The 25,981-nt window shown below is 48.7% G+C and overlaps 1 protein-coding gene across 1 annotated transcript in view; it reads right to left on the bottom strand.

Moving 5' to 3' along the window:
- Nucleotides 1-25,981, bottom strand: part of galm (galactose mutarotase) — an 83,153-nt gene that overhangs the window by 19,297 nt on the left and 37,875 nt on the right. The window contains exons 3-4 of the mRNA XM_085981909.1: nucleotides 22,329-22,535; nucleotides 14,282-14,363 (exon numbers count right to left, since the gene is read on the bottom strand). Of these exons, the coding sequence (XP_085838035.1) occupies nucleotides 14,282-14,363; nucleotides 22,329-22,535 (289 nt within the window). The remainder of the gene's footprint in view (nucleotides 1-14,281; nucleotides 14,364-22,328; nucleotides 22,536-25,981) is intronic.

The following is a 25,981-nucleotide window of genomic DNA, read 5'->3' as shown; positions in this document are numbered from 1 at the left end:
CCCATAAAAACACTTCAACGTTTTAAAATACCCTCTATTAAATCTCCTTTTAGTCTTCTATGCTCCAATGGAAATATCTCAAGGCTCACCTCATAAATATAGCTGCAGACCAAGGCACCATGGCTCAGAAGACTGTCAAGGGGGGGGGGGCGGGGGGGGAAAAGAGCTGAACAGAAATGTGGTAGTGATAGGGGATTCTATAATTAGGGGGATAGATGGCGTTCTCTGCAGCCAAGGACGAGAATCCAGAACGGTGTGTTGCCTACCCGGTGCCAGGGTAGGGGATATCTCGAGGCAGCTGGAGAGGAATTTGTAAAGGGAGGGGGTAAATACAGTTGTTATGGTCCATGTCGGAACAAAAGACATAGTTAGGAATAGGGAGGAGGTCCTGCTGAAGGAGTATCAGGAGTTAGGAGCAAATTGAAAAGCAGGACCTTGAGAGTAATAATCTCTGGATTATTGCCCGAGCCACGTGCAAATTGGCATAGAAGCGTGTGATCAAGAGAATTAGCACGTGGCTAAAGGGCTGGTGTGGGAAAGACGGGTTCCTTTTCATGGGACACTGGCACCAGTACTGGGACAGGATGGAGCTGTACCGATGAGATGGGCTCCACCTGAACCGGAATGGGACCCATGTCCTAGCGGAAAGGGTAAATAGGGAGGTGGCAAAAAATGGGGAGAGGCATCTACAAGAAATGAAACCAGCCTAAATATAAACAAAACAGGAAAGGAGAGCATAGGAAAGAGTAAAGTAAGGGAGGACATTGATGGCCAGGGAATAAATGGAGTTATAGAACAGGAGTGTAAAAAGATAGTTAAAAATAAAGTGAAAGAAACTGCTATTAAAAATGAGTTAAACTGTCTGTACAGCAATGCAAACAGTGTCCATAATAAAACAGGGGAGCTCGAGGCAATCATGCATTGCGAGGAACCAGACATAGTAGGGATTACTGAGACATGGCTACAGAAAAATCAGGACTGGGAATTAAACGTTGCAGGGTATAACATAATTTAGAAAAGATAGAGACGGAAAAGGGGAGGTGGAGTAGCTGTATTTATTAGGGATAACATAATGGCAGTAGAAAAAAGTGACGCAGCCATCAGCAAGACAGAAATAGAATCCATGTGGGTAGAGATAAAAGATAATAAAGGATCAATCACACTAATAGGGGTACTCTACAGGCCAATTAATACTTAAAGGGAGGTGGAGGAAGAAATATGCAAACAAATTAGGGAAATTAGTAAAAAAATAGAATAATAATCATGGGGGATTTCAACTACCCCGATATTAATTGGGATAGAAGAGGTAGGTAAAGGGGATCAGAGAATGGAGTTCCTACAATTTGTACAGGACTCCTTTCTACCCCAACATGTAAAAAGCTCAACAAGGGAGGATTTGCTATTAGATCTAGTAATGGGGAATGAACCAGAGCAGATAAGAAAAGTAAAAGTAGGGGACCATCTCGGCAATAGTGACCATAATATAATACGCTTTAATATGATAATTGAGAAGGTCAATTATCGGTTAACATAAAAGGGAACCCAAAAATCTTCTACTGGCATGTAAACATTAAGCGGGGTGGGGCCTATTAGAGACAAAGAAGGCGATATATGCTTAGAGGCGCAGGGCAAGGCTAGGATACTCAATGAGTACTTTGTATCAGTGTTTACTAAGGAGGTGGATGCTGACAAAATATCGGTAGAAGTGGAAAAGGTAGAAACAATGGAAGGGGTGAAAATTGATAGACAGGATGTACTAGAAAGGCTAGGTATGCTTAGAGTGGACAAGTCGCCTGGTCCAGATGGCTTACATCCCGGATTGCTAAGGGAATTGGGGGAGGAGATAACAGAAGGGCTTGCCATAATTTTCCAATCTTCCCTAGATGCGGGGGAGGTGTCTGAGGATTGGAAAGTGGAGAATGTGACACCATTGTTCAAGGGTGCAAGGACAATCCTAGTAACTACAGGCCGGTCAGTTTAACATCAGTGGTAGGCAAAGTTTTAGAAACAATAATCAAGGAAAAAATTGACGGGCACTTGGAGAGGTTTAAGCTAATTAAAGAGAGCCAACACAGATTTGTAAAAGGCGGATCGTGTTTGATTAATCTCATTGAATTTTTTGATGAAGTAACAGAGAGGTTTGATGAAGGGAATGCAATTGAAGTTGTCCACATGGATTTTCGGAAGGCGTTTGACAAAATACCACATAGAAGGCTGGTTAACAAAATTGAGGCTCATGGAATAGGTGGGTCAGTGGCAGCTTGGATAAGGAATTGGCTTAAGGACAGAAAACAGTGAGTTGTGGTAAATGGCTGTTTTTCAGACTGGAGGACAGTAGACAGTGGTGTTCCCCAAGGGTCAGTGCTGGGGCCACTGATTTTTTTGATATATGACCTGGATATTGCAATACAGTGTAGAATTTCTAAATTTGCCGATGACACCAAACTTGGGGGTGTGGCAAACAGTGAGGATTATGTCAATCGACTGCAACAGGACATAGAAAGGCTAGCAGAATGGGCAGATGGAAATTAATACAGAGAAGTGTGAGGTGATGCATTTTGGCAGAAGGAACAGGGAGAGGCAATATACACTTAATGGCACAGTTTTAAAGAGTGTGCAGGGACAGAAGGACTTGGGAGTTAACGTGCATAGGTCCCTGAAGGTGGCAGGACATATTGAGAGAGTGGTCAACAAAGCATATTGGATCTTGGGTTTCATAAATAGAGGTATTGAGTACAAAAGTAGAGAAGTTATGCTGAACCTTTATAAAGCACTGGTTAGGCCACAACTGGGGTATTGCGTCCAGTTCTGGTCACCACACTTTAGAAAGGATGTGAAGCCCCTCGAGAGGGTGCAGAGGAGATTTACCAGAATGGTTCCGGGGATGGGGGATCTTAGCTACAAGGACAGGTTGGAGAAGCTGGATTTGTTTTCATTAATGCAAAGGAGGTTGGGGGGTGATTTGATAGAGGTGTACAAGATTATGATGGGTTTGGATAGGCTAGACGGGGAAAGGCTGTTCCTACTAGTTGATGGTACAAGGACTAGGGGACACAGATTTAAGGTTTTGGGCAAGAGATCAGGGGAGACGTAAGGGAAAACTTTTTTACGCAGCGAGTGCTGAGGACCTGGAATTCGCTGCCGACAGAAGTGGTGGAAGCGGAGACACTCAATGTTTTCAAGGGGAGACTGGATAGGCACTTGAAGAAAATAAACTTGCAGGGCTACGGGGATAGAGCGGGGAATGGAACTGACTGGATTGCTCTACAGAGAGCTGGCACGGACTCGATAGGCCGAATGGCCTCCTTCTGTGCCGTATGAATCTATGACATAAGTATGACGAAGACTAGGGTAATAGATTGGAGAAAAGCTGATTTTGAGGGGCTGAGAATAGAACTTGGGAAAATGGACAACAATATTGGCAAACAATGGTGTAGAACAGCAATGGGAAACATTTAAAATGGTGTTCAACAGAGTCCAGAAAAAATATATTCCACTAAAAAACAAAAACAAGCTAAATATTAATGAGATACCATGGATGAATAAAGCCATAAGGGAAAAATTGAAGGTAAGGAAAGAGGCATACATTAAGTACATGGACAGCAGAGGAGAGCACGATAAGGGAAAATATGAAAAGATTAGGAGAGAAGTCCAAAAAAATTAGGAAGGCAAAGAGGAAATATGAAATTAAATTATCAAGGAACATAAAACAAAATAGTAAATATTTTACAGGCACATCAATAAAAAAAGGAGATGGGAATAGGGCCACGAAGGGATGGACAGGATAATACCACAGGCAGTGATAGAGATGGCATGAATATTAAATAATTATTTTGCCTCAGTATTTACCAGGGAGATAGAACAGGACATGACATTGGATTAGTAATGAAATAACTGCATTTAAAATAAAGAGAGGATATATTAAATAAACTAATCAAACGCAAAGAGGAAAAAAAACCCTGGTCCGGATGGATTACATCCACACATTTTAAAAGAATCTAGGGAAGAGATAGCAGAGGCATTACTACACATATTTAATAATTCATTAGAAAAGGTGTAGTCAAGAGGACTGGCGGATAGCTAACATAATACCTGTATTTAAGAAGGGAGATAGAACATGTCCAGGGAATTTAACATCGGTGGTAGGAAAAATAATGGAATCCCTACTAAAGGAGAAAATAGAACATCTGCAAGCCAAAAATATAATAATGAATAGTCAGCATGGATTTCAAAAGGAAAAGTCTTGCTTGACCAACCTCATTGAAATTTTTGAAGAGGTAACAGACACTAGAAAAGGATAATGCAGTACATGTGATTTATCTAGATGCTCGGGACGTCGTGAATAGCACATTTACAGAGTTGGACACACCGCAGGTAGAGGTTGGACAGGAAGAAAGGGAATGGGTGACCAACAGGCAGAGTACTAGTCGCAGGCAGGTAGTGCAGGGGTCCCCTGTGGACATCCCCCTCTCAACCAGATACACCACTTTGAGTGCTGTTGGGAGGGGATGGCTTATCAGAGGAAAGCAGCAGCAGCCAACTTCCTGGCACCAGGGGTGGCTCTGCTGCACAGCACGGGAGGAAAAAGAGGGGTAGAGCTATAGTAATAGGGGATTCTATTGCAAGGGGAATAGATAGGCGTTTCTGCGGTCGCAAATGAGTCTCCAGGATGGTGTGTTGCTTCCCTGGTGCAAGGGTCAAGCATGTCTCAGAGCGGCTGCAGAACATCTTGGAAGGGGAGGGTGAACAGCCAGTTGTCGTGGTGCATATAGGCACCAACGATATAGGTAAAAAGCGGGATGAGGTCCTAAAAGCGGAATATAGGGAGTTAGGAGGTAAATTAAAAAATAGGACCTCAAAGGTAGTAATCTCAGGATTGCTACCAGTGCCACATGCTAGTCAGAGTAGAAATAGAAGGATAGTTCAGATGAATACGTGGCTAGAGGAATGGTGCAATGGGGAGGGATTCAAGTTCCTGGGACATTGGAACCGGTTCTGGGAGAGGTGGGACCAGTTCAAACCGGATGGTTTGCACCTGGGCAGGGCTGGAACCGATGTCCTAGGGGGAGTGTTTGCTAGTGCTCTGGGGGAGGGTTTAAACTGAAATGGCAGGGGGTTGGGAACCTGAGCAGGGAGACAGAGGAAAGGGAAACAAGGATAAAAGCAAAAGATAGGAAGGAGAAAAACAAAAGTGGCAGTCAGAGAAATCAACGGTTTAAATCAAACGTGGCCACGGTAAATAATAATTCTAATAGGTCTAAGAGCGTTAAAAAAACAAGCCTGAAGGCTTTGTGTCTTAATGCGAGGAGCATTCGAAATAAGGTGGATGAATTGGCTATGCAAATAGAGGTAAACGAATATGATTTGGTTGGGATTATGGAAACGTGGCTCAAGGATGGCCAAGGCTGGGAACTCAACATCCAGGGGTATTCGATATTCAGGAAAGATAGGCAAAAAGGAAAGGGAGGTGGGGTAGCATTGCTGGTTAAAGAAGGGATTAACACAATTGTAAGGAAGGATATTAGCTCTGATGATGTGGAATCTGTATGGGTAGAATTGAGAAATACGAAGGGGCAGAAAACGTTAGTGGGAGTGGTACATAGACCTCCAAACAGTAAGGCGGAGGTTGGGGATGGCATTAAAAGGGAAATTAAAGAAGCGTGCAATAAGGGCACAGCAGTCATCATGGGTGACTTTAATCTACATATAGATTGGGCTAACCAAATTAGTAACAATACTGTGGAGGAGGAATTCCTGGAGTGTTTACGGGATGGTTTCCTGGAACAATATGTCGAGGAACCAACCAGAGATCAGGCCATCTTAGACTGGGTATTATGTAATGAGAAAGGATTAATTAGCAATCTTGTTGTACGAGGCCCCTTGGGTCGGAGCGATCATAATATGATCGAATTCTTCATTAAGATGGAGAATGAAGTAGTTGACTCAGAGACTAGGGTCCTAAATTTAAATAAAGGAAACTACAATGGTCTGAGGAGTGAGTTGGGTAGGATTGATTGGGGAATGTCACTCAAAGGGTTGACGGTGGATAGGCAATGGCAAACATTCAAAGACCGAATGGATGAACTACAGAATTTGTTCATCCTAGTTTGGCATAAAAATAAAACAAAAAAGGTGACTCAACCGTGGCTAACAAGGGAAATTAAGGATAGCATAAGATCCAAGGAGAGGACATATAAATTGGCCAGAAAAAGCAATAATCCTGAGGATTGGGAGCAGTTTAGGATTCAACAAAGGAGGACAAAGGGATTAATTAAGAAGGGGAAAATAGAATATGAGAGTAAGCTGGCTGGGAACATAAAAACTGACTGTAAAAGCTTTTATAGATATGTGAAGAGAAAAAGATTGGTGAAGTCAAGCGTAGGTCCCTTGCAGTCAGAATCGGGAATTTATAATGGGGAACAAAGAAATGGCAGACCAACTAAATACATATTTTGGTTCTGTCTTCACAAAGGAGGACACAAATAACCTCCCAGAGATGCTGGGGAACATAGGGTCTGATGAAAGGGTGGAACTGAAAGAATTCAGTATTTGTAGGGAAATGGTGTTAGAAAAATTGATGGGACTGAAGGCCGATAAATCCCCAGGGCCTGATAATCTACATCCTAGGGTACTTAAGGAAGTGGCCCGAGAAATAGTAGATGCATTGCTGGTCATCTTCCAGAACTCGATAGACTCTGGAACAGTACCCATGGATTGGAGGGTAGCTAATGTTACCCCACTATTCAAAAAAGGTGGTAGAGAAAAAGCGGGGAATTATAGACCGGTAAGCCTGACATCGGTAGTGGGGAAAATGCTAGAGTCCATTATAAAAGATGTAATAGCAGAGCACTTGGAAACAGTGACAGGATCGGACAAAGTCAACATGGATTTACAAAAGGTAAATCGTGCTCGACTAAGCTACTGGAATTTTTTGAGGATGTAACTGGTAAAATAGATAAGGGAGAACCAGTGGATGTGGTGTATTTGGACTTTCAGAAGGCTTTTGATAAGGTCCCGCATAAAAGATTAGCATGCAAAATTAAGGCACATGGGATTGGGGGCAAGGTATTGACTTCGATAGAGAACTGGTTGGCGGATAGAAAGCAAAGAGTTGGAATAAACGGGTCGTTTTCCGAGTGGCAGGCAGTGACTAGTGGGGTACCGCAAGGATCGGTCCTAGGACCCCAGCTGTTCACAATATATATTAATGATCTGGATGAGGGAATTGGATGTAATATCTCCGAATTTGCAGACGACACAAAGCTGGGTGGGAGGGTATGCTGTGAGGAGGATGTCGCGAAACTCCAGTACGATTTGGACAGGTTGGGTGATTGGGCATGTTGTGTATTTTGAATGTGTATTAGAATTATCCCACATGGGATACCGTAGTGGTGATTTGCAATGCACTATGGGAAATGTAGTGCATTGAGTGAAGAAGCACATTGTAAATAAAATGGCCGTTAACTAAACTCTCCACCCCGGAGTCCTTCTTAATAATTGTTATATAGGTAAGGGTATAAAACCCCTTGAGACACAACAAAACTGGTGACGAGGACGACGGACTTGTGCATCACTTTGCACTGGAATCGGCGATGTTTAAAGTAAGAAGTTCCTGTCTTTTCTTAATGGCGCGGCCGCAGTTTAGTGCTGATGAAATCGCTTCGTAAAGGTGGCGGTTCGTGTGTTACACAAATAAGGGGGTGAGTAACGATACAGTGAAACGAAGTGGAGGAAAAGGACTGTAAAGAAAAAAAATAACAAAATGGCTATGTTAACCGGAGCGTTTGGACCATTTGATGAAACGGCGGAGCAATGGAGTGCTTATACAGAGCGTTTCGGATTTTTCGTGACTGCAAATGGCATTAAAGATGACGTGAAAGTGGCGACGTTCCTCAGTGTGATCGGAGCAAAAACATTTGGCTTGTTACGGAGTTTGATGCACCCGGATAAGCCCGGCGCTAAGACATATGATCAGATTGTGGAAGTTTTGGAAACACATTTCACACCCAAGCCGCTGCTGATTGCCGAGAGGTTCAGGTTTCACAAACGAAACCAAGGGGAGGGTGAGTCCATAGCCGAATATGTTGCTGTGCTAAAGAAGCTAACTGAGCATTGTGAGTTTGGTGAAACTCTAAATGACACTGTCCGTGATAGGTTTGTGTGTGGATTAAGATGTGAAGCAACACAGAAGCGCTTGCTCACGACTGACAAACTGACACTTAAATCAACAGTGGAGCTCACTGTGTCTATGGAGTTAGCAGCTAAAGATGCACAGCTGTTGGGGGCTGCAACAAGAGTGCACAGGGTAGCAGCTACACCAGATAAGCATGCAAGGGGCGCCAGAGAGTGTTACAGATGTGGAAGGTCAGGTCATCGGCCATCTGACTGCTGGTGTAAAGACCGGACCTGTCGGAAATGTGAAAAGAAAGGACACATTGAACGTGTGTGTAAAGAGCAAAGCAAACAATCCTACACAGAGACACACAAAAACAAACAAGGAAACACATCCAACTGGCGTTCTAAAAAGAAAAACCTACACACGGTGAAAGAAGAACAGGAAGACAGTGACACAGACTCTGATGGGGAGCTGAATCTCCATGTGTTAACGGTGAATGGAGGCTCATCAGGCTATGGAGTCACTCCGCTACTAGAGGGAATACCGGTCAAAATGGAGCTGGATACAGGGGCCGCTGTCTCCTTGATTTCAGAGAAGCTACTCAAAGAAAAACTGAACCACCTATCACTGACGCCGGCCAAGCTCATCTTAAAGACCTACACTGGGGAAACAGTCCCAATGCTGGGTAAGACGGAGGTCAAGGTGGAGCTTAAATGGACAAACCGTGATGCTGCCAGTTTACGTGGTCAAGGGTGACTATCCATCCCTGATGGGCAGGCCATGGTTGGAGAAAATTCATCTGGATTGGAAAAAAGTGAATGCGGTGTCAGTCGAAGAGGCGGGGCTAGCGGCAGTGTTGACAAAGCATGCGGCTGTCTTTGACGGAGAATTGGGGAGTATGAAGGGGATTACGGTCAAACTCAAGGTGAAGCCTGACAGCCAGCCACGATTCCTGAAAGTCAGGAATGTTCCCTAAACCCTCAGACCAAAGGTGGAGGCTGACCTGGAGCATCTGGTCAAGATAGGGGTCCTGGTGCCGGTTTCGCACAGTGAGTGGGCCACGCCTGTGGTACCAGTGATGAAGAGTGACGGCGCGGTTCGCTTATGTGGAGATTTCAAAGTAACAGTGAATCCTGTGCTCTCAGCTGAACAGTACCTCCTCCCCATCATTGAAGATCTTTTCGCGGGTCTAGCAGGCGGTCAGAAGTTTAGCAAGATTGATCTATGCCAAGTCTACTTGCAGATGCATGTAGAAGAGGACTCACAGAAGTACCTCACCATCACCACCCACAAGGGCCTCTACAGGTACTGCCGCCTACCCTTTGGTATAACGTCAGCACCAGCATTGTTTCAGCGGGCTATGGACCAGATCTTAAGCGGCATTCCAGGGGTACAATGTTATCTCGACGATATCCTTGTCACAGGAAAGGACGACAACGAGCATCTGCAGAACCTGACGAAGACACTGGGAAGACTTGAAGAATATGGCTTACGCGTTCGCAAGGACAAATGCAAATTTTTCAAGCCATCAGTAGAGTACCTAGGCCATGTCATCGACGCGGACGGCCTACACACAGCACCGTCGAAAGTGAAAGTCATTGCCGGCGCTCCTGCACCTACAAATGTCGGCCAGCTGCGGTCATTCTTAGGTCTCCTGAACTATTACGGAAAGTTTATTCCACAGCTGGCATCACTGTTAAAGCCATTACATGAGTTGCTGTGTCAGGGCAAGGCCTGGGCGTGGACGAAGGAGTGCGAAGCTGCATTCAAGAAAGCCAAAGCAGCTTTGACTGACCCCAGTGTGTTGACGCACTTTGACCCGTCGTTGCAGATTCAGCTAGCCTGTGACGCGTCGCCTTATGGCGTCGGCGCGGTCGTGTCCTACATCTTTCCCTCAGGCGAAGAGAAGCCGATCGCATTCGCATCAAGGTCCCTGAGCAAGGCAGAGGTGAAATACCCGCAGATCGAAAAAGAGGCTTTGGGCATCATCTTTGGAATCAAAAAGTTCCATCATTACTTGTTCTGAAGGAAATTCATCTTGCTGACGAATCATCGTCCTCTGACATCGATCTTTGGTCCACACACAGGAATACCCTCCCTGGCAGCGTGCAGGATGCAGCGCCGGGCGCTGATGTTAAGCGCTCACAATTACAACATCAAATACCGGAGGTCAGCAGCACATGGCAATGCGGACGGATTGTCAAGACTTCCGCTGCCTGTGCCCTCTGAAGGCTGTGAGCAGAAGATTTTCTACTTTGACATGGTGAGCAATGCCCGTCACGGCCTGGCAGGTCAAGAAAGTGGACCCTACGCTATCCAAGGTGCTGGATCGGGTGATGCGAGGAGACGGATCACGGGTGTCAGACGCACCACCTGAGCTCCTACCTTACCTGTCAAGAGGGAAGGAGTTGTCTGTCACGTCAGGATGCCTCCTTTGGGGCATGCGAGTGATCATACCACCAAAGCTGCGGAAACATGTCCTCAACGAGCTGCACTCAGGACATTGTGGTATTGTCCGGATGAAGGAGCTGGCACGAAGCTACTTCTGGTGGCCCGGTCTGGATCATGAAATTGAAGTTGAAGCGAAATCATGCCCATCATGCGAGACAACCAGGGATACGCCAAGAGCAGCGCCACTGCATCCATGGGAATGGCCGGTGACACCGTGGCAACGGATCCATCTGGACTTCGCGGGACCAGTGGAAGGAGCGATGTTCCTGGTCGCGGTGGACTCCCATTCCAAATGGCCAGAGGTTGCAGTAATGTCCACTACCACTACGGAGAAAACCATCAAGACCCTGAGAGAGGTGTTCGGGCGATTTGGTCTGCCGGAGCAGATCGTAACTGACAATGGAACACAGTTCACATCCCAGGAGATGGAGGAGTTTCTCAAGAGCAATGGAATCCAGCACACGTTCTCCACGCCTTATCATCCATCCACGAATGGATTGGCGGAGAGATTTGTCAGAACACTGAAACACGTGTTGAAAGCTGCAAGAAGTGATGCTCCTCTAAAGCAGCGCCTGAATGCTTTCTTGCTGAAATACCGAAACACGCCTCATGCTACGACTGGAGCATCTCCTGCTTACCTACTCATGGGAAGGCAGCTACGGACACGCCTTGACCTGCTGAGGCCAACGTCCACAGAAGCAGTGGTGCACACCAATCAGCAGGATCAAGTCAGCAGACGAGCTCAGAGGTCCAAAGAACGACACTTTGTGGTGGGGGACAAAGTCCTCGCGCGTAACTGCACCACCCCGGAGCGGTGGGTCCCGGCTACGGTCATTCAAAAGACGGGTCCCGTTTCATACCGAGTCCGCACCGGAGACGACCGAACATGGAGACGGCATGTAGACCAGTTACTGCCAAGACAGTCGCCACAGGTAACCCAAGAAACAGAGGATCAAGGACCTGCTGGGGGCTCCAGCAGGGACTGGTCGTCCGACCCTGAGACAGTGGCACCATCCACTCTTGTGCCATCGAGGGAGGAAGCCACGCCTGCAGGGTCACGGGAGAGCCAGCCAGAGCCTGCGCCTGAGACTAGGTGTTACCCCCAAAGAGAAAGGCAGCCTCCAGAGCGCCTTAGTTACAGTTAGTGCTAACCTGTGTGCATGGGGCAGAATAATCCCCAGGGTTAGCGGAATGTAGAGGCAGTCTACCCTCTCTTCCAAAGTTATAGTCATTTTCAGTTATTCTGTTTTGTGGACATTCTATTTTAAGGGGGAGGAAATATGTTGTGTATTTTGAATGTGTATTAGAATTGTCCCACATGGGATACCGTAGTGGTGATTTGCAATGCACTATGGGAAATGTAGTGCATTGAGTGAAGAAGCACATTGTAAATAAAATGGCCGTTAACTAAACTCTCCACCCCGGAGTCCTTCTTAATTGTTATATAGGTATGGGTATAAAACCCCTTGAGACACAACAGGGCAGAAACATGGCAAATGCACTATAATGTGGATAAATGTGAGGTTATCCACTTTGGTGGCAAAAACAGGAAGGCAGACTATTATTTGAATGGCAATAGATTGGGAGAAGGGGAAGTGCAAAGAGACCTGGGTGTTCTTGTGCACCAGTCGCTGAAGGCAAGCATGCAGGTGCAGCAGGCGGTTAAGAAGGCAAATGGTATGTTGGCCTTCGTAGCAAGAGGGTTCGAGTACAGGAACAAGGATGTCTTGCTGCAGTTGTACAGGGCCTTGGTGAGACCGCACCTTGAGTATTGGGTGCAGTTTTGGTCGCATTATCTGAGGAAGGATGTTCTTGCCATGGAAGGAGTGCAGCGAAGATTCACCAGGCTGATACCTGGGATGGCAGGAATGACGTATGAGGAGAGATTGTGTCGATTGGGCTTATACTCACTGGAGTTTAGAAGATTGAGAGGGGATCTCATCGAAACCTATAAAATTCTGTCAGGCCTGGACAGACTAGATGCAGGAAGGATGTTTCCGATGGCCGGGGAGTCCAGAACCAGGGGTCACAGTCTAAGGATAAGGGGTAGGCCATTTAGGACTGAGATGAGGAGGAATTTCTTCACCCAGAGAGTGGTGAACCTGTGGAATTCTCTGCCACAGAGGGCGGTGGAGGCCAGTTCATTAAATATATTCAAGAAGGAGTTGGATATATTTCTTAAGGCTAAAGGGATCAAGGGATATGGGGAGAAGGCGGGGACAGGGTACTGAATTTGGATGATCAGCCATGATCTCCTTGAATGGCGGAGCAGGCTCAAGGGGCCGAATGGCCTACTCCTGCTCCTATCTTCTATGTTTCTATAGACTAATGAATAAGGTCAGAGAATGCAGAGTCAGGGAACAAGTAGCAGAATGGATAGCTAGCTGGCTTCAAGACAGAAAGCAGAGAGATGGGGTAAAGGGTAGTTACTCACAGTGGCAAAAGGTGGGTAGTGGTGTTCCACAAGAATCAGTGCTGGGACCATTGTTGTTCACAATTTATATTAATGATTTAGACTTAGGAATCAAAAACACAATTTCTAAATTTGCGGATGACACCAAATTGCGGGGGATAGTTAATACTGAGGAGGACTGCAACAAATCACAGGAAGACATAAATAAACTTGCAGAATGGGTAAATAATTGGCAAATGAAATTCAACACAGATAAATGTGAGGGATTACATTTTGGTAGGAGGAATAGGGAGGTCACTTATTATTTGGAGGGTGTGAGTCTAGGTGGAGTAGAGGAGCAAAGGGATCTAGGAGTACAAATATACAAATCACTAAAAGTAGCGACACAGGTTAACAAGGCCATAAAAAAAGCAAACCAAGCACTAGGGTTTATTGCTAGAGGGATAGAATTGAAAAGTAGGGAAGTTATGCTAAGCTTGTATCGAACCTTGGTTAGATCACACTTGGATTACTGTGTACAATTCTGGTCACCATATTATAAAAAGGATATAGAGGCACTGGAGAGGGTGCAGAGAAGATTTACAAGGATGATACCATAAATGCGAGGGTATACATATCAGGAAAGGATGAACAGGCTGGGTCGCTTTTCTCCTGAAAAGAGAAGGCTGAGGGGTGACCTAATAGAGGTCTTTAAAATTATGAAAGGTTTTGATAGAGTAGATTCAGAGAGAGTGTTTCCACTTGTCGGGAGGAGCATAACTAGAGGCCATCAATATAAGATAGTCACCAAGAAATCCAATAGGGAATTCAGAAGAAACTTCTTTACCCAAGGAGTGGTGAGAATGTGGAACAGCGAGTAACTGAGGCAAATAGTATAGATGCATTTAAGGGGAGGCTAGATAAGCATATGAGGGAGAAGGGAATAGAGGGTTATGCTGATAGTTAGATGAGGAAAGACGGGAGGAGGCTGGAGTGGAGCGTAAACATCAGCATGGACTGGTTGGGCCGAATGGCCTGTTTCTGTGCCGTGTATCCTGTGTAATCTTAGTTTCCCATCCCTGGTGTCATTCTGGTAACATTCTGGTAATCCTACGTGACAGAGGCAACAAGATGGTGGAATATTTGTTTAACAAATACGTGTTTAGTAAGCAAAAGAAACAGCCAAATTATGCTAAGTTTGGGTGGTTACATCTCGCCAGTTTCATTCAATTAATACATTTTCAGCGTTCCCACTTTTCTGCCCCTTGATAATTCCCCATATAGGGACTGAACGATAAACAAAATAACGTGTATATTCTTACCAGTTGGAACTGACGTCTCATCGACTGGCAGATAGCTCTTTGCTTCTATAGAAACCTCATGGTCATAGATGTTAGGGGTTCCCTAAATGGAAAGAGGAAAGGGGGCAGAAGAGGTGAAAATGCAAATATTAGGACTGCTTCCTCAACACTGGCAGCATTATATCTCATCCTGGTATTCAAATCCCTCCATGGCCTCGCCGTTCCCTATCTCTGGAACCTCGTCCAGCCCTACAGCCCTCCGAGAACTCTGCGTTCCTCCAATTCTGGCCTCTTGCGCATCCCTGACTTCCTTCATCCCACCTTTGGCAGCCGTGCCTTCAGCTATCCAGGCACTAAGCTCCAGAATTCCCTCTCTAAACCTCTCCAGCCTTCCATCTCACTCTCCTCCTTTAAGACACTCCTTAAAACCTATCTCTTTGACTAAGCCTGGTGGGGGTGGGAGGAGGGTCAGAGCCCAGCAATGGTGAGGGAAAGATTGGGGATTTGGCAGATCGCAGCAGTGAGGAGGTGTCAGGGGGGAGCACGCCTGCTCCTCCTGGCCCACAAAGGAGTGCTCTAAAAAGCACTTGCCTGCTGGAGTCAGCTTCATTTCCCATCTCCATTTCACTGCCAGGTATCCCGAGCCCTGGGAAAACTGGCCGGCAGCTATTAAATTTATATCAGGCTCCCACAATATTAAATTGGGTTCCCAGCTGCATTGTGGGAGCCTGATTTAAATCTTCTGCTTCTTCGGCAGTCCCTGGGAACCGAGGATGACTTGCTTCCACACTAAAAATGAGTTCTTAGGTGACTGATGAGTCCAATGCGGGACCTACAGTCTCTGTCACAGGTGGGGCAGACGGTGGTTGAAGGGGCGGGTGGGTGGGGTGCTTGGGTTGACGTGTGCTCCTTGCGCTTGGCTTCCGCTTGCTCCCAGCAAAGAGACTCGAGGTGTTCGGCGCCTTTCCGGATGCTTCTCCTCCACTTTGGGCCAAGGATTCCCAGGTGTCGGTGAGGTTGTTGCACTTTTTCAAGGAGGCTTTGAGGGCATCCTTGAAGCATTTCCTCTGCTCACCTGGGGCTCGCTTGCTGTGTCGGAGCTCCCAGTAGAGCGCTTGTTTTGGGAGTCCCGTATTGGGCATGTGGCCGATGAGGCCCGTCCATCGGAGCTGATCGAGCGTGGTCAAAGCTTCGATGCTGGGGATACTGGCTTGAGCGAGAACACAAACGTTGGTGCGCCTATCCTGCCAATGGATTTGCAGGATCTTGCGGAGGCAGCGTTGGTGGTACCTCTCCAGTGCTTTGAGGTGCCTGCTGTACATGGTCCATGTCTCTGAAGCACACAGGAGGGCGGGTATCACTACTGCTCTGTAGATCGTGAGCTTGGTGCTGGGTTTGAGGTTCTGGTCTTCAAACACACTTCCTCAGATGACCGAAGGCTGCACTGGCACACTGAAGGCGGTGTTGGACTTCGTCATCGATGTCTGCCCTTGTTGACAGTAGGCTCCAGAGGTATGGAAAGTGGTCCACATTGTCCAAGGCCTCGTCATAGATTTTGATAATCGGGGGGCAGTACTGTGTGGCGGGGGCAGGTTGGTAGAGGACCTTTATCTTATGGATGTTTAGTGTAAGGCCCATGCTCTCGTACGCTTCGGTGAAGGTGCGGACGATGGTTTGGGGTTCGGCCTCAGAGTGTGCGCCGATGCAAGCGTCGTCTGCATACTGTAATTCGATGACAGAGGATGGGATGACCGTGGATCTGGACTGGAGGCGACGGAGGTTGAACAGTTTCCTGTTTGTTCTATAGGTTAGCTCCACTCCAGCGGGGAGCTTACTGAGGGTGAGATGGAGCATTGCAGCCAGGAAGATTGAGAAGAGCATTGGTGCGATGACACAGCCTTGCTTGACCCCGGTCCGTACATGAATTGGGTCTGTGGTGGATTCGTTGGTCAGGATCACGGCTTGCATGTCGTCGTGAAGCAGACGGAGGATGGTGACAAACTTTTGAGGGCAGCCGAATTTGAGGAGGACACTCCATAATCCCTCACGGTTGACGGTGTCGAAGGCCTTTGTGAGGTCAAAGGCGGCCATGTGCAGCGGTTGGTGCTGTTCCCTGCATTTCTCTTGTAGTTGACGCGCGGTGAAGATTATGTCCATTATGCCCCTTAGTGGGCGGAATCTGCATTGCGACTCTGGGAGGAGCTCTTCAGCCACTGGGAGTAGGCGATTGAGGAGGATTCTTGCGATGACTTTCCCTGTGACAGACAGCAGGGAAACTCCTCTGTAATTATCACAATCGGACTTGTCACCTTTCTTGAAGATGGTCACGATTACGGCGTCTGAGATCCCCTGGCATGCTCTCCTCCTTCCAAATAAGAGACATGAGTTGATGTATTCACGCCAATAGTGCTTCTCCGCCATGTTTTAGCGTCTCGGCGGGGATTCCATCGGCTCCCGAGGCCTTGTGGCGGGTAGCATGCTGCAGGATGGAGTTGAGGACACTCGCGTCAAAGACAGAGTCTCGGGTAAGGAAATCTTCGAAGTGCTCCTTCTAGCGGGCACTGACTGCCTCTCTGTCGTTGATGAGTACCTCTCCGTTCTTGGCCCACAGTGGGGCAGGACCTTGGGTACTTGGGCCGTAGGTATCTTGACTGCGCTAAAGAATCCACACACGTTGTGGTTGTCAGCTAGCTGCTGGATCTCCTGCGCTTTCTCCACCCACCATCTGTTCTTTAGGTCGCAAGTTTTTTGTTGGACCTTGGCCTTCAGGCGTTGGTAGAGCTGCTTTCTTGCTCGAGTTCGGTTGCTGTTTCCAGATCAGGAATGCCTTGCGCTTGCGGCTTTAGCGCTCCTGGATCTCCTAGTCGTTCTCGTCGAACCAGTCTTGGTGTTTCCTGGTCGAGTGACCGAGCGTCTCTTCACAGGTACTGATTATGGAGGCCTTGAGTGCAGACCAGGCGCTGTGGACACTCTGGCCTAGAAATTGGGTATAGCCCCGCTTGAGGCGTTAGAAATGGCGCTGCGCAAAGTTTATAGCCAGACGAAACTTATCGCCGCCTGGCGCGATGTTGGGTTGCATCGCCCCCAAAGGGGATTGAGGCGCGAATTCAGACGTTGCACGGGCCTCCTAAGGCGCAAAACTTCCGGCGCTACCCAATATCGGCGCGGACGTGCGCAGCGCAGGTGATCTCAATTACCGATAACCACGAGACTTCCAGGCGCCGGCCGGCTCTTAAAGGGGTGGGTCAGTCAGCCTCAGCTTCCACACTCATCGCCCTGTAGGCCTCAGAATCGGCGCTCGCCCTTCTCTGGCGCAAAAAACTTGGTCAAGATGGAGAAGGTGAGGCAGAGAGCAGAGCGCTTCAGCACGGAGGCTCTGGAGCAGTTGGTGTCCGCAGTGGAGCGCCGTTGAGATGTTCTCTATCCTGACAATGGCAGGAGGCCGAATCAAAAGGAGTACCGCCGAGTTTGGATGGATGTTTGTCAGAGGGTCAACTCCAGCAGCATGGCGACCAGGAGCCCTGTTCAGTGCAGGAAGAAATTCAACGACCTCACTCGGGTCGTTAGGGTGAGTGTTGTTTATGCAAACTTCTGATTCCCTCCATCTGCACCTGACTTCGCGCACCCTGTAGCCATGATGCCCCAATGGCCATCTGTCAGCAAGCACTCATGGCCCTTTCTGGGCACACACATGCACATTTGACTCAGGGCATCATGTAAGGGCTCTTGCACCATGGGGGGCATGAGATGATCACTCAGGGCATCATGTAAGGGCTCTTGCACCATGGGGGGCATGAAATGATCACTCAAGGCATCATGTAAGGGCTCTTGCACCATGGGGGGCATGAGATGATCACTCAGGGCATCATGTAAGGGCTCTTGCACCATGGGGGGCATGAGATGATCACTCAGGGCATCATGTAACAGAACTTCCCCTTCTTTCCCCTGCAGTCCAAGCTGGCGACGATCCGCAAGGACCAGCTTCGAACCGGTGGCGGATCTCCACAAGTGGTCACTCTCACGGATCTCGAGGAGAGAGTGCACCAGGTTCTTGGAGGACGTCTGAGTGGTCCTGTTACCACTGCAGCTGCCGACCCCATTGTCGACAGCGAGGGTAAGGCTCTCACCTTTTTCAGCTGTCTCCTTCCACTTGGTCCCCCCGCCAGCATGCTTTCTCAGTGTGCAGCCATGTCAGAGCCTTGCCGCAATCTGGCATGCCTTGCCGCCAACCTGTCCTTTTGCTAAAGCCACTCTTCGACCTCCCTGCTTTCAGATGCTGCATCACCAACTCGGGATCTGCACCCTGAAGCTGCCAGTGCCAGTGCCTCCAGAGGCGAGGATCAGGAGGAAGCCGGAGCATCCGTTCCAGCCTCAGGGGAGCCTACACATCTGCAGACTGGGGATAGTAGTTCCCTGGAGGGGAGGGGGGGGGGGGGTGGTCTGATGATGAGCCAGTTGCCGGAACAAGCGGCCTGCAGCAACGCGAGGGGGGTAGGAAAGTTCGGCCACCGGCTCCCCGGAGGGCAAGGCAGGGAGCGATGACTGCTGCACAGAGTGCAGAGGAGGTGCGTAGCCTGGCTGAAATGAGCACCCAGGCCCGGCTCAGGCACACTGAGCTGATGGCTGCAGTGGGGAGGATGCCTCAGTCGATAGAAACACTGGCAGAGTGTGTGCTGGACTTTGGAGCAGCAATGGAGAGGACTGTCCAGGGCTTCGGGGCAGCAATGGAGAGGACTGTCCAGGGCTTCGAGGCTGCTATGGAAAGGACTGTTCAGAGCTTCGGACAATCCCTGGAAAGATCTGTCCAGGGCTTGTCCGAGGCAGTGAAACCCACTGCTCCAGCCTTGTCCGAAGCAATGGAAAGAACTGTCCAGGGCTTCTCCGAAGCACTGGCACCTGCCACACAGGTCCTCACTGCTGCCACGCAGTCACTTGCTGGCCTCGTCCACACCCAGATTGAGGCAACGCGAACTCTCACTACAGCCACCCTATCTGCATCAGCTAGGATCACCCCGGGCCCTTCCAGTACCATACGAGGCCAGGAATCAGTGGAGCAGTCCATTGTGGTGGTTGAGCCGAACCGGTCCCCTCAGAGAGCCAGTGTGTCGTCCGACCATGGTGCAGGTGTCCTCTCTCGGCAGGTGACCATTGCTCATGCCACCGCTGATACGTCTGCAGTGCAGCTGCCACCACCTGCAGGGCACACTGCTTCCAGCCATGCCCAGATCAAGCAGCCAGCCTCCGCACCCTCCAAGACCAGAGTTCGTCCAGGCCGTCCCTCAGGGGCTTCTGCGCTTCCACATAGTCAGCAGGCGTCCCCCAGCCTTGACCCCGCCACTGGGGTTCAATTACGTAGGAGCAGCAGGGAGGGAAGGGGCCGACCGCGAAAGAGAAGTCGTTCTCCATCAAGGGGCCAGCAGTAGAGGGAGGTGCTGAGACGTTTCTTTGGCCAAATTCAAGGACTCCCTCACCTTGTTGTGATTGTTGGAAATGGTTTGTTTAGTTTTGCGGCTTTGCCGAAGAGTTAACTGTTATCTTGTTAGTTATGGTTTCTGTTGACATGACGTTGTTATGCTGGAAGGAAGGACTTTTTTGACAATAAAGGTTTTAATTTGCAATGGTAAATGTTACTATTTACAGTCATGCTGGCCATCAGAGGCTTTGAAAGATCCGAAGCGCGCAGGACGAATGACACCCACCATTCCGTCAGAGGGGCCTCGAACCGAGTCCTGACGAGCCTCTGACGGATGGCCCTTCCACTTTCAGGAGCCCTCCCATCTTCCTCCTCCTCCTCATGCTCCTCCTCCTCGTCCACCTGCTCGTCCTCCTCCTCCTCGTCCGCCTGCTCTGTTGGACCTTGAGGGACAGCTGGCATTGGCTGGGTGCGTCGAATGGCCAAGTTGTGGAGCATGCAGCAGACGACGACGATGTGACCCACTTGCTCCGGCAAGTACTGCAGGGCTCCCCCCGAATGGTCAAGACAGCGGAAACGCTGTTTGAGCACACCAATAGTGTGCTCCACAATGTTCCTGGTCGCCTGATGGCTGCTGTTGTACAGCTCTTCTGCTGGGGTGGCGGCCAAACGGAGTGGTGTCATGAGCCATGGGCAGAGAGGATAGCTCTTGTCCCCAAGAAGCCAGCCTCGTGGGTGAGCCGGCCCCTCAAAAAGGTCACAAACTGAGGTCTGCCGCAGGGTGAACGCATCGTGGCTGCTCCCTGGGAATTGGGCGTTGACTGCCATGATCATTTGGCGGTGGTCACAGACCAGCTGCACATTGAGGGAGTGGAACCCCTTGCGGTTGCGGAAGTCCTCAGGATTCATTAATGGCGCCCGCAAAGCCACGTGTGTGCAATCAATCGCCCCCTGCACCATGGGGAAGTCCGCAATAGCAGCGAAGCCCTGCGCGCGCTCCGCCTGCTTCTCCAGGGTCAGAGGGAAGGTGATGAATTGACGCCTTCTTCTATAAAGGGCAGCTGTCACTTGCCGGATGCAACAATGCACTGCAAACTGAGAGATATTTCGCAATGTCTGAAAGGATCCGCTGGCATAGAAATTGAGGGCAACAGTCACTTTGATGGCCACCGACAGAGAGGTCCTGCACCGTAGACACGGCTGCAGATCCTCAGCAAGCAGGTGGCACAGCTCAGTTACAACCTCCTTACCGAATCGGAGCCTTCGAACACACTGCTCCTCCGACATGGCAAGGTATGACACCTGCTGCCTGAATACCCTCGCAGCGTACCCTCGGATTGGCCGACCTCCATTGCCCCTCCTCCTTCTGGCCAATCCCGGCCCTCTCTCCCGCCGTCTCTGTGCCCCTTCAAAGTGTCCGGCCATGAGGACGTGGCCCTCCAAAGCAGCTCCCATTCCGATGCCAGTCGGGCAAAATGCTGTTAAGTGTAGCGCTCCAACTGCTCCGGACAGGTCTGAAGGTCCCAAGTATTCGAAGGCTAAATCCAAAAAAATCTGCTCCACAGTAGCTCACCAACTCTCTTCAGCAACGATCACAATGAACAGGCCAAGTGGCTGCAGCTTTTATACTAGAGCTGTCCCCTTTAAATAGCGCCCCCCGACTCCGAGAAGGGCCTGGTAACGTTCCATCGAAATGTCACTAATAGCGCTAGGCGGAAAGGTTCCGGGCGCCACCGAATATCCGGTCAGGGGCGCCAAAAAGGCGTTGCACACTGAAATGACGTCATGATCTGCCTGCGCACGCGGGCGCACGCTAACAGTTAGCGCAGGCATTAAATGTATAGTCAATATGGGAGGTGTCGCTATCTTCATTGCGCCCGCCCGAACATTGGGTAACGCCCCACATTTCGGACTCATTAGGCGCTAACAACTGAATTTCTAGGCCTCTGTGTCTCTGAATCACTGGGAGTCGTCAGGTTGGTTGTGAGGCACAGGCTGAATAGGGCCTTTTTAGCAGGATCTTTGAGTGCTCCCCCCATGCTTCTCCTCACTGCTGCGATCTGCCAAATCCCCAATCTTTCCCTCCTTTCCTCACTATTGTTGGGCTCTGACCCTCCTCCCAACCCAACAAGCTCTAATCCCGTGCTCTGATCTTTCCCTCCCTCCTGATTGCCAAGCTCTAACAAATGTCTGATGGTTGAATGAGAGTCAGTTACTTTGGTAATATTACACAACCTTGGTGTCTTACCAGTGGGAAAAGACCCCCACCAAGCCCCGATCTCTTCCGATTGCCAGAGACCGTCCCCAATAGATGCTGGCTTTCCCGACCGGCCAGGCGGTCAATCTGGCCAGCTGCCAGGCAGGAAAAGGAAGAAGAAAATGATAATGAGGCCCTGCTGTTAAATTTGGCAGGATTTCCACGTCCCTGGGATTTCCAGGTCTCCCCCCACCCCCACCATGCTTCCTCACTGTAAATATTGGGGCCTATGATTCAGGTCAATCCAAACAGATGGACAAGTGGTGAGGGAAACTCAATGGCTTATGGATGAAAGGTCTGACTTATTAAAAGCATCTTTGAGTTTATCTTCACTCCAGTATTAAAACAGCGGGTAGATCTATCTATAGCTTTTAACTTGTTAAAACAATTGATCTTACATGCCCTGCTAGATTGAAGTAGGAATGGTTGGTCAGGTTTATTGGAGTGGTTTTGGTAGTCTGGGCTTTGTAATTAATGGCCAGTTCTTCTCCCTCCAGAATGTACGTCACCCAGACTTTCAGCTCCCCAGGATACCCCTCTTCACCATCAGCGCTCGTCATTGAAAACCTCACTCCATTCGGTAATACTTCAGGTGTCCAAAGCACCTACAATTAAAAAAACACATTAATTTATTTTTTTGTTAAGATGAATGCACTTTTAAACAGCAATTGAAATTACTAACCAATTTAATTGACACAATGGCCGTGAAAAGTTGAAATGGATCTAATGTCAAGATTAGGAACAGGAGTAGGCCCATCTGGTTCACTAATGTCCTTTAGGGAAGGAAATCTGCCATCCTTACCTGATCTGACCTATATGTGACTCCAGACCCACAGCAATGTGGTTGACTCTTAACTGCCCTCTGAAATGGCCTAGCAAGCCACTCAGTTGTAACAAACCGCTAGGAAAAACAATAAAAAGAATGAAACCGGACAGACCACCTGGCATCGACCTCGGCTACGACACACCCAGCCCAGTCAACCCTGCAAAGTCCTCCTCACAAACATCTGGAGACTTGTGCCAAAATTGGGAGAGCTGTCCCACAGACTCGTCAAGCAACAGCCTGACATAGTCATACTCACAGAATCATACCTTTCAGCCAATGTCCCAAACACCTCCATCACCATCCCTGGGTATGTCCTGCCCACCGGCAGGACAGACCCACCAGGGGTGGCAGCACAGTGGTATACAGTCGGGAAGGAGTGGGCTTGGGAGTCCTCAACATTGACTCCGGACCCCATGAAGTCTCATGGCTTCAGGTTAAACATGGGCAAGGAAACCTCCTGCTGATTACCACCTACAGCTCTCCCTCAGCTGATGAATCAGTACTCCTCCATGTTGAACACCACTTGGAAGAAGCACTGAGAGCAGCAAGGGCACTCTGTACTCTGGGTGGGGGACTTCAATGTCCATCACTAAGAGTGGCTCGGTAGCACCACTACTGACCGAGCTGGCCCAGTCCATGAGGCGCTGTGGGTCATCAGCAGCAGCAGAATTGTATTCCACCACAATCTGTAACCTCATGGCCCAGCATATCCCTCACTCTACCATTACCATCAAGCCAGGGGACTAACCCTCGTTCAATAAGGAGTGTAGAAGAGCATGCCAGGAGCAGCACCAGGCATACCTAAAAATGAGGTGCCAACCTGGAGAAGCTGCAACATAGGACTACATGCATGCTAAAAAGCGGAAGCAGTATGCTATAGACAGGGCTAAGCGATCCCACAATCAACGGATCAGATAAAGCTCTGCAGTCCTGCCACATCCAGTCGTGAATGGTGGTGGACCATTAAACAACTAGCTTCAGCTGCTTAATCAATGACCTTCCCTCCAACATAAGGTCAAAAGTGGGGATGTTTGCTGATGACTGCACAGTGTTCAGTGCCATTCACAACTCCTCAGATAATGAAGTAGTCCATGCCCACATGCAACAAGACCTGGACGACGTTCAGGCTTGGGCTGATAAGTGGCAGGTAACATTCGCGCCACAGAAGTGCCAGGCAATGACTATCTCCAACAAGCGAGAGTCTAACCACCGCCCCTTGACATTCAATGGCATTACCATCACCGAATTCCCCACCATCAACATCCTGGGGGGTCACCATTGACCAGAAACTTAACTGGTCCAGCCACATAAATACTGTGGCAACAAAAGCAGGTCAGAGGTTAAGTATTCTGCGGCAAGTGTCTCACCTCCTGACTCCCCAAAGCCTTTCCACCATCTACAAGGCACAAGTAAGGAGTGTGATGGCATACTCTCCACTTGTCTGGATGAGTGCAGCTCCAACAACACTCAAGATGGTCAACACCATCCAGGACAAAGCAGCCCGCTTGATTGGCACCCCATCTACCACCTTAAACATTCACTCCCTCCATCACCGGTGTACCGTGGCTACAGTGTGTACCATCTACAAGATGCACTGCAGCAACTCGCCAAGGCTTCTTCGGCAGCACCTCCCAAACCTGTGACCTCTTCCACCTAGAAGGACAAGGGCAGCAGGCGCATGGGAACAGCACCACCTCCAGTTTCCCTCCAAGTCACACACCATCCTGACTTAGAAGTATATCGCCGATCCTTCATCATCGCTGGGTCAAAATCCTGGAACTCCCTCCCTAACAGCACTGTGGGAGTACCTTCACCACATGGACTGTAGCGGTTCAAGAAGGTGGCTCACCACCACCACCTTCTCAAGGGCAACTAGGGATGGGCAATAAATACTGGCCTTTCCAGCAATGCCCACATCCCATAAACGAATAAAAAAAAGTCCCTCGAGCCTGTTCCGCCATTCAATTAGATCATTGCTGATCTGTACCTCAACCCCATTTACCTGCCTTTGCTCCATATCCCTTGATACCCTTACCCAACAAAAATCTATCGATCGGAGTCCTGAAAACTCCAATTGACCCCCAGCATCCACAGCCCTTTGGGGGAGGAGAGTTGCAGTTTAATACATTATATTTAGTTTCTTATAATGCTTTTGCTTTTTCAGGCAGCGTTTCTTCCAAGGTGAACGCTAAGACACCTGAAAACTGGGCCAGTCTACTGCACCGACCCGAGGGTCACAGGTGAAGAACCTACTCTACGTGGGTCTTCACACTGTACTCAATATAAACGTTTTATTAAAGAGATTAGAGTTATTCTCATTCTACAAATGTTGATCCCACCCCAAATATCACAACACAGTATTAACCTTCGGAGTATCCAAATAATGGCAGGCAACATTTCCTTACAAGGGAGGGAGATGACGTTTCTTTGTGTTTAAAAAGTTGTTGAACTTTTCTCAACATTTCCTTTGTCTCCCATTTAAAATTCCTGATCAGGGTACAGGTTGATATGGAGAAGGCAGGGGGTTGGGGAAGTACAATTAGGGCACATATCAACAGTAATAGTAAAAGAAAGACTTGCATTTGCCTTTCACAACCTCACAACGTCCCAAAGCGCTTTACAGCAAATTAAGTACTTTTGAAGTGTGGTCACCGTTGTAATGTCGGAAACGCGGCAGCCAATTTGCACACAGCCAGGTCCCACAAACAGCAAATTGATAATGACCAGTTCATCTGTTTTAGTGATGTTGGCCGGGACACTGGGGAGAACTCCCCCGCTCTTCTTCGAAATGGGATCTTTTATGTCCACTTGAGGGGCAGACGGGGCTTCGGTTTAACATCTCATCCGAAAGATGGTAGTTCCGACAGTACAGCACTCCCTCAGTACTGCACTGGAGCGCCAGTCTAGATTTTGTGCTCTGGAGTCTCTGGGCTGGGACTTGACTCAGAGGCGAGAGTGCTACCACTGAGCCACAGCTGACACATTCCAGATATAGAATTGCTTAGCACAATCCACCTCTACATTTGTTACGACAGCATAGTCAAACAATTAAACAGCATTCAACGTGGTCAGTGAGTAATCACACTGAAGTCCAGTTATACTCCAGTTTGAATTACTCAAGTAATCCAAGTGCAAAATGGTGTGGTCATATTTTAGTGAAATGCTCCCACCTCTTGACTCCAGAAATGGCTTGTTCTCTGAAAAAATGTCTTTATCAGGGTATTG

Source organism: Somniosus microcephalus, chromosome 3, assembly GCF_052327205.1.
Source record: "Somniosus microcephalus isolate GS21.2 chromosome 3, FLI_Smic_1.0, whole genome shotgun sequence".
Classification (NCBI taxonomy): Eukaryota; Metazoa; Chordata; class Chondrichthyes; order Squaliformes; family Somniosidae; genus Somniosus; species Somniosus microcephalus.
Note: the sequence above shows the minus strand (reverse complement) of the source record. Positions and strands in the feature narration are given on the sequence as shown.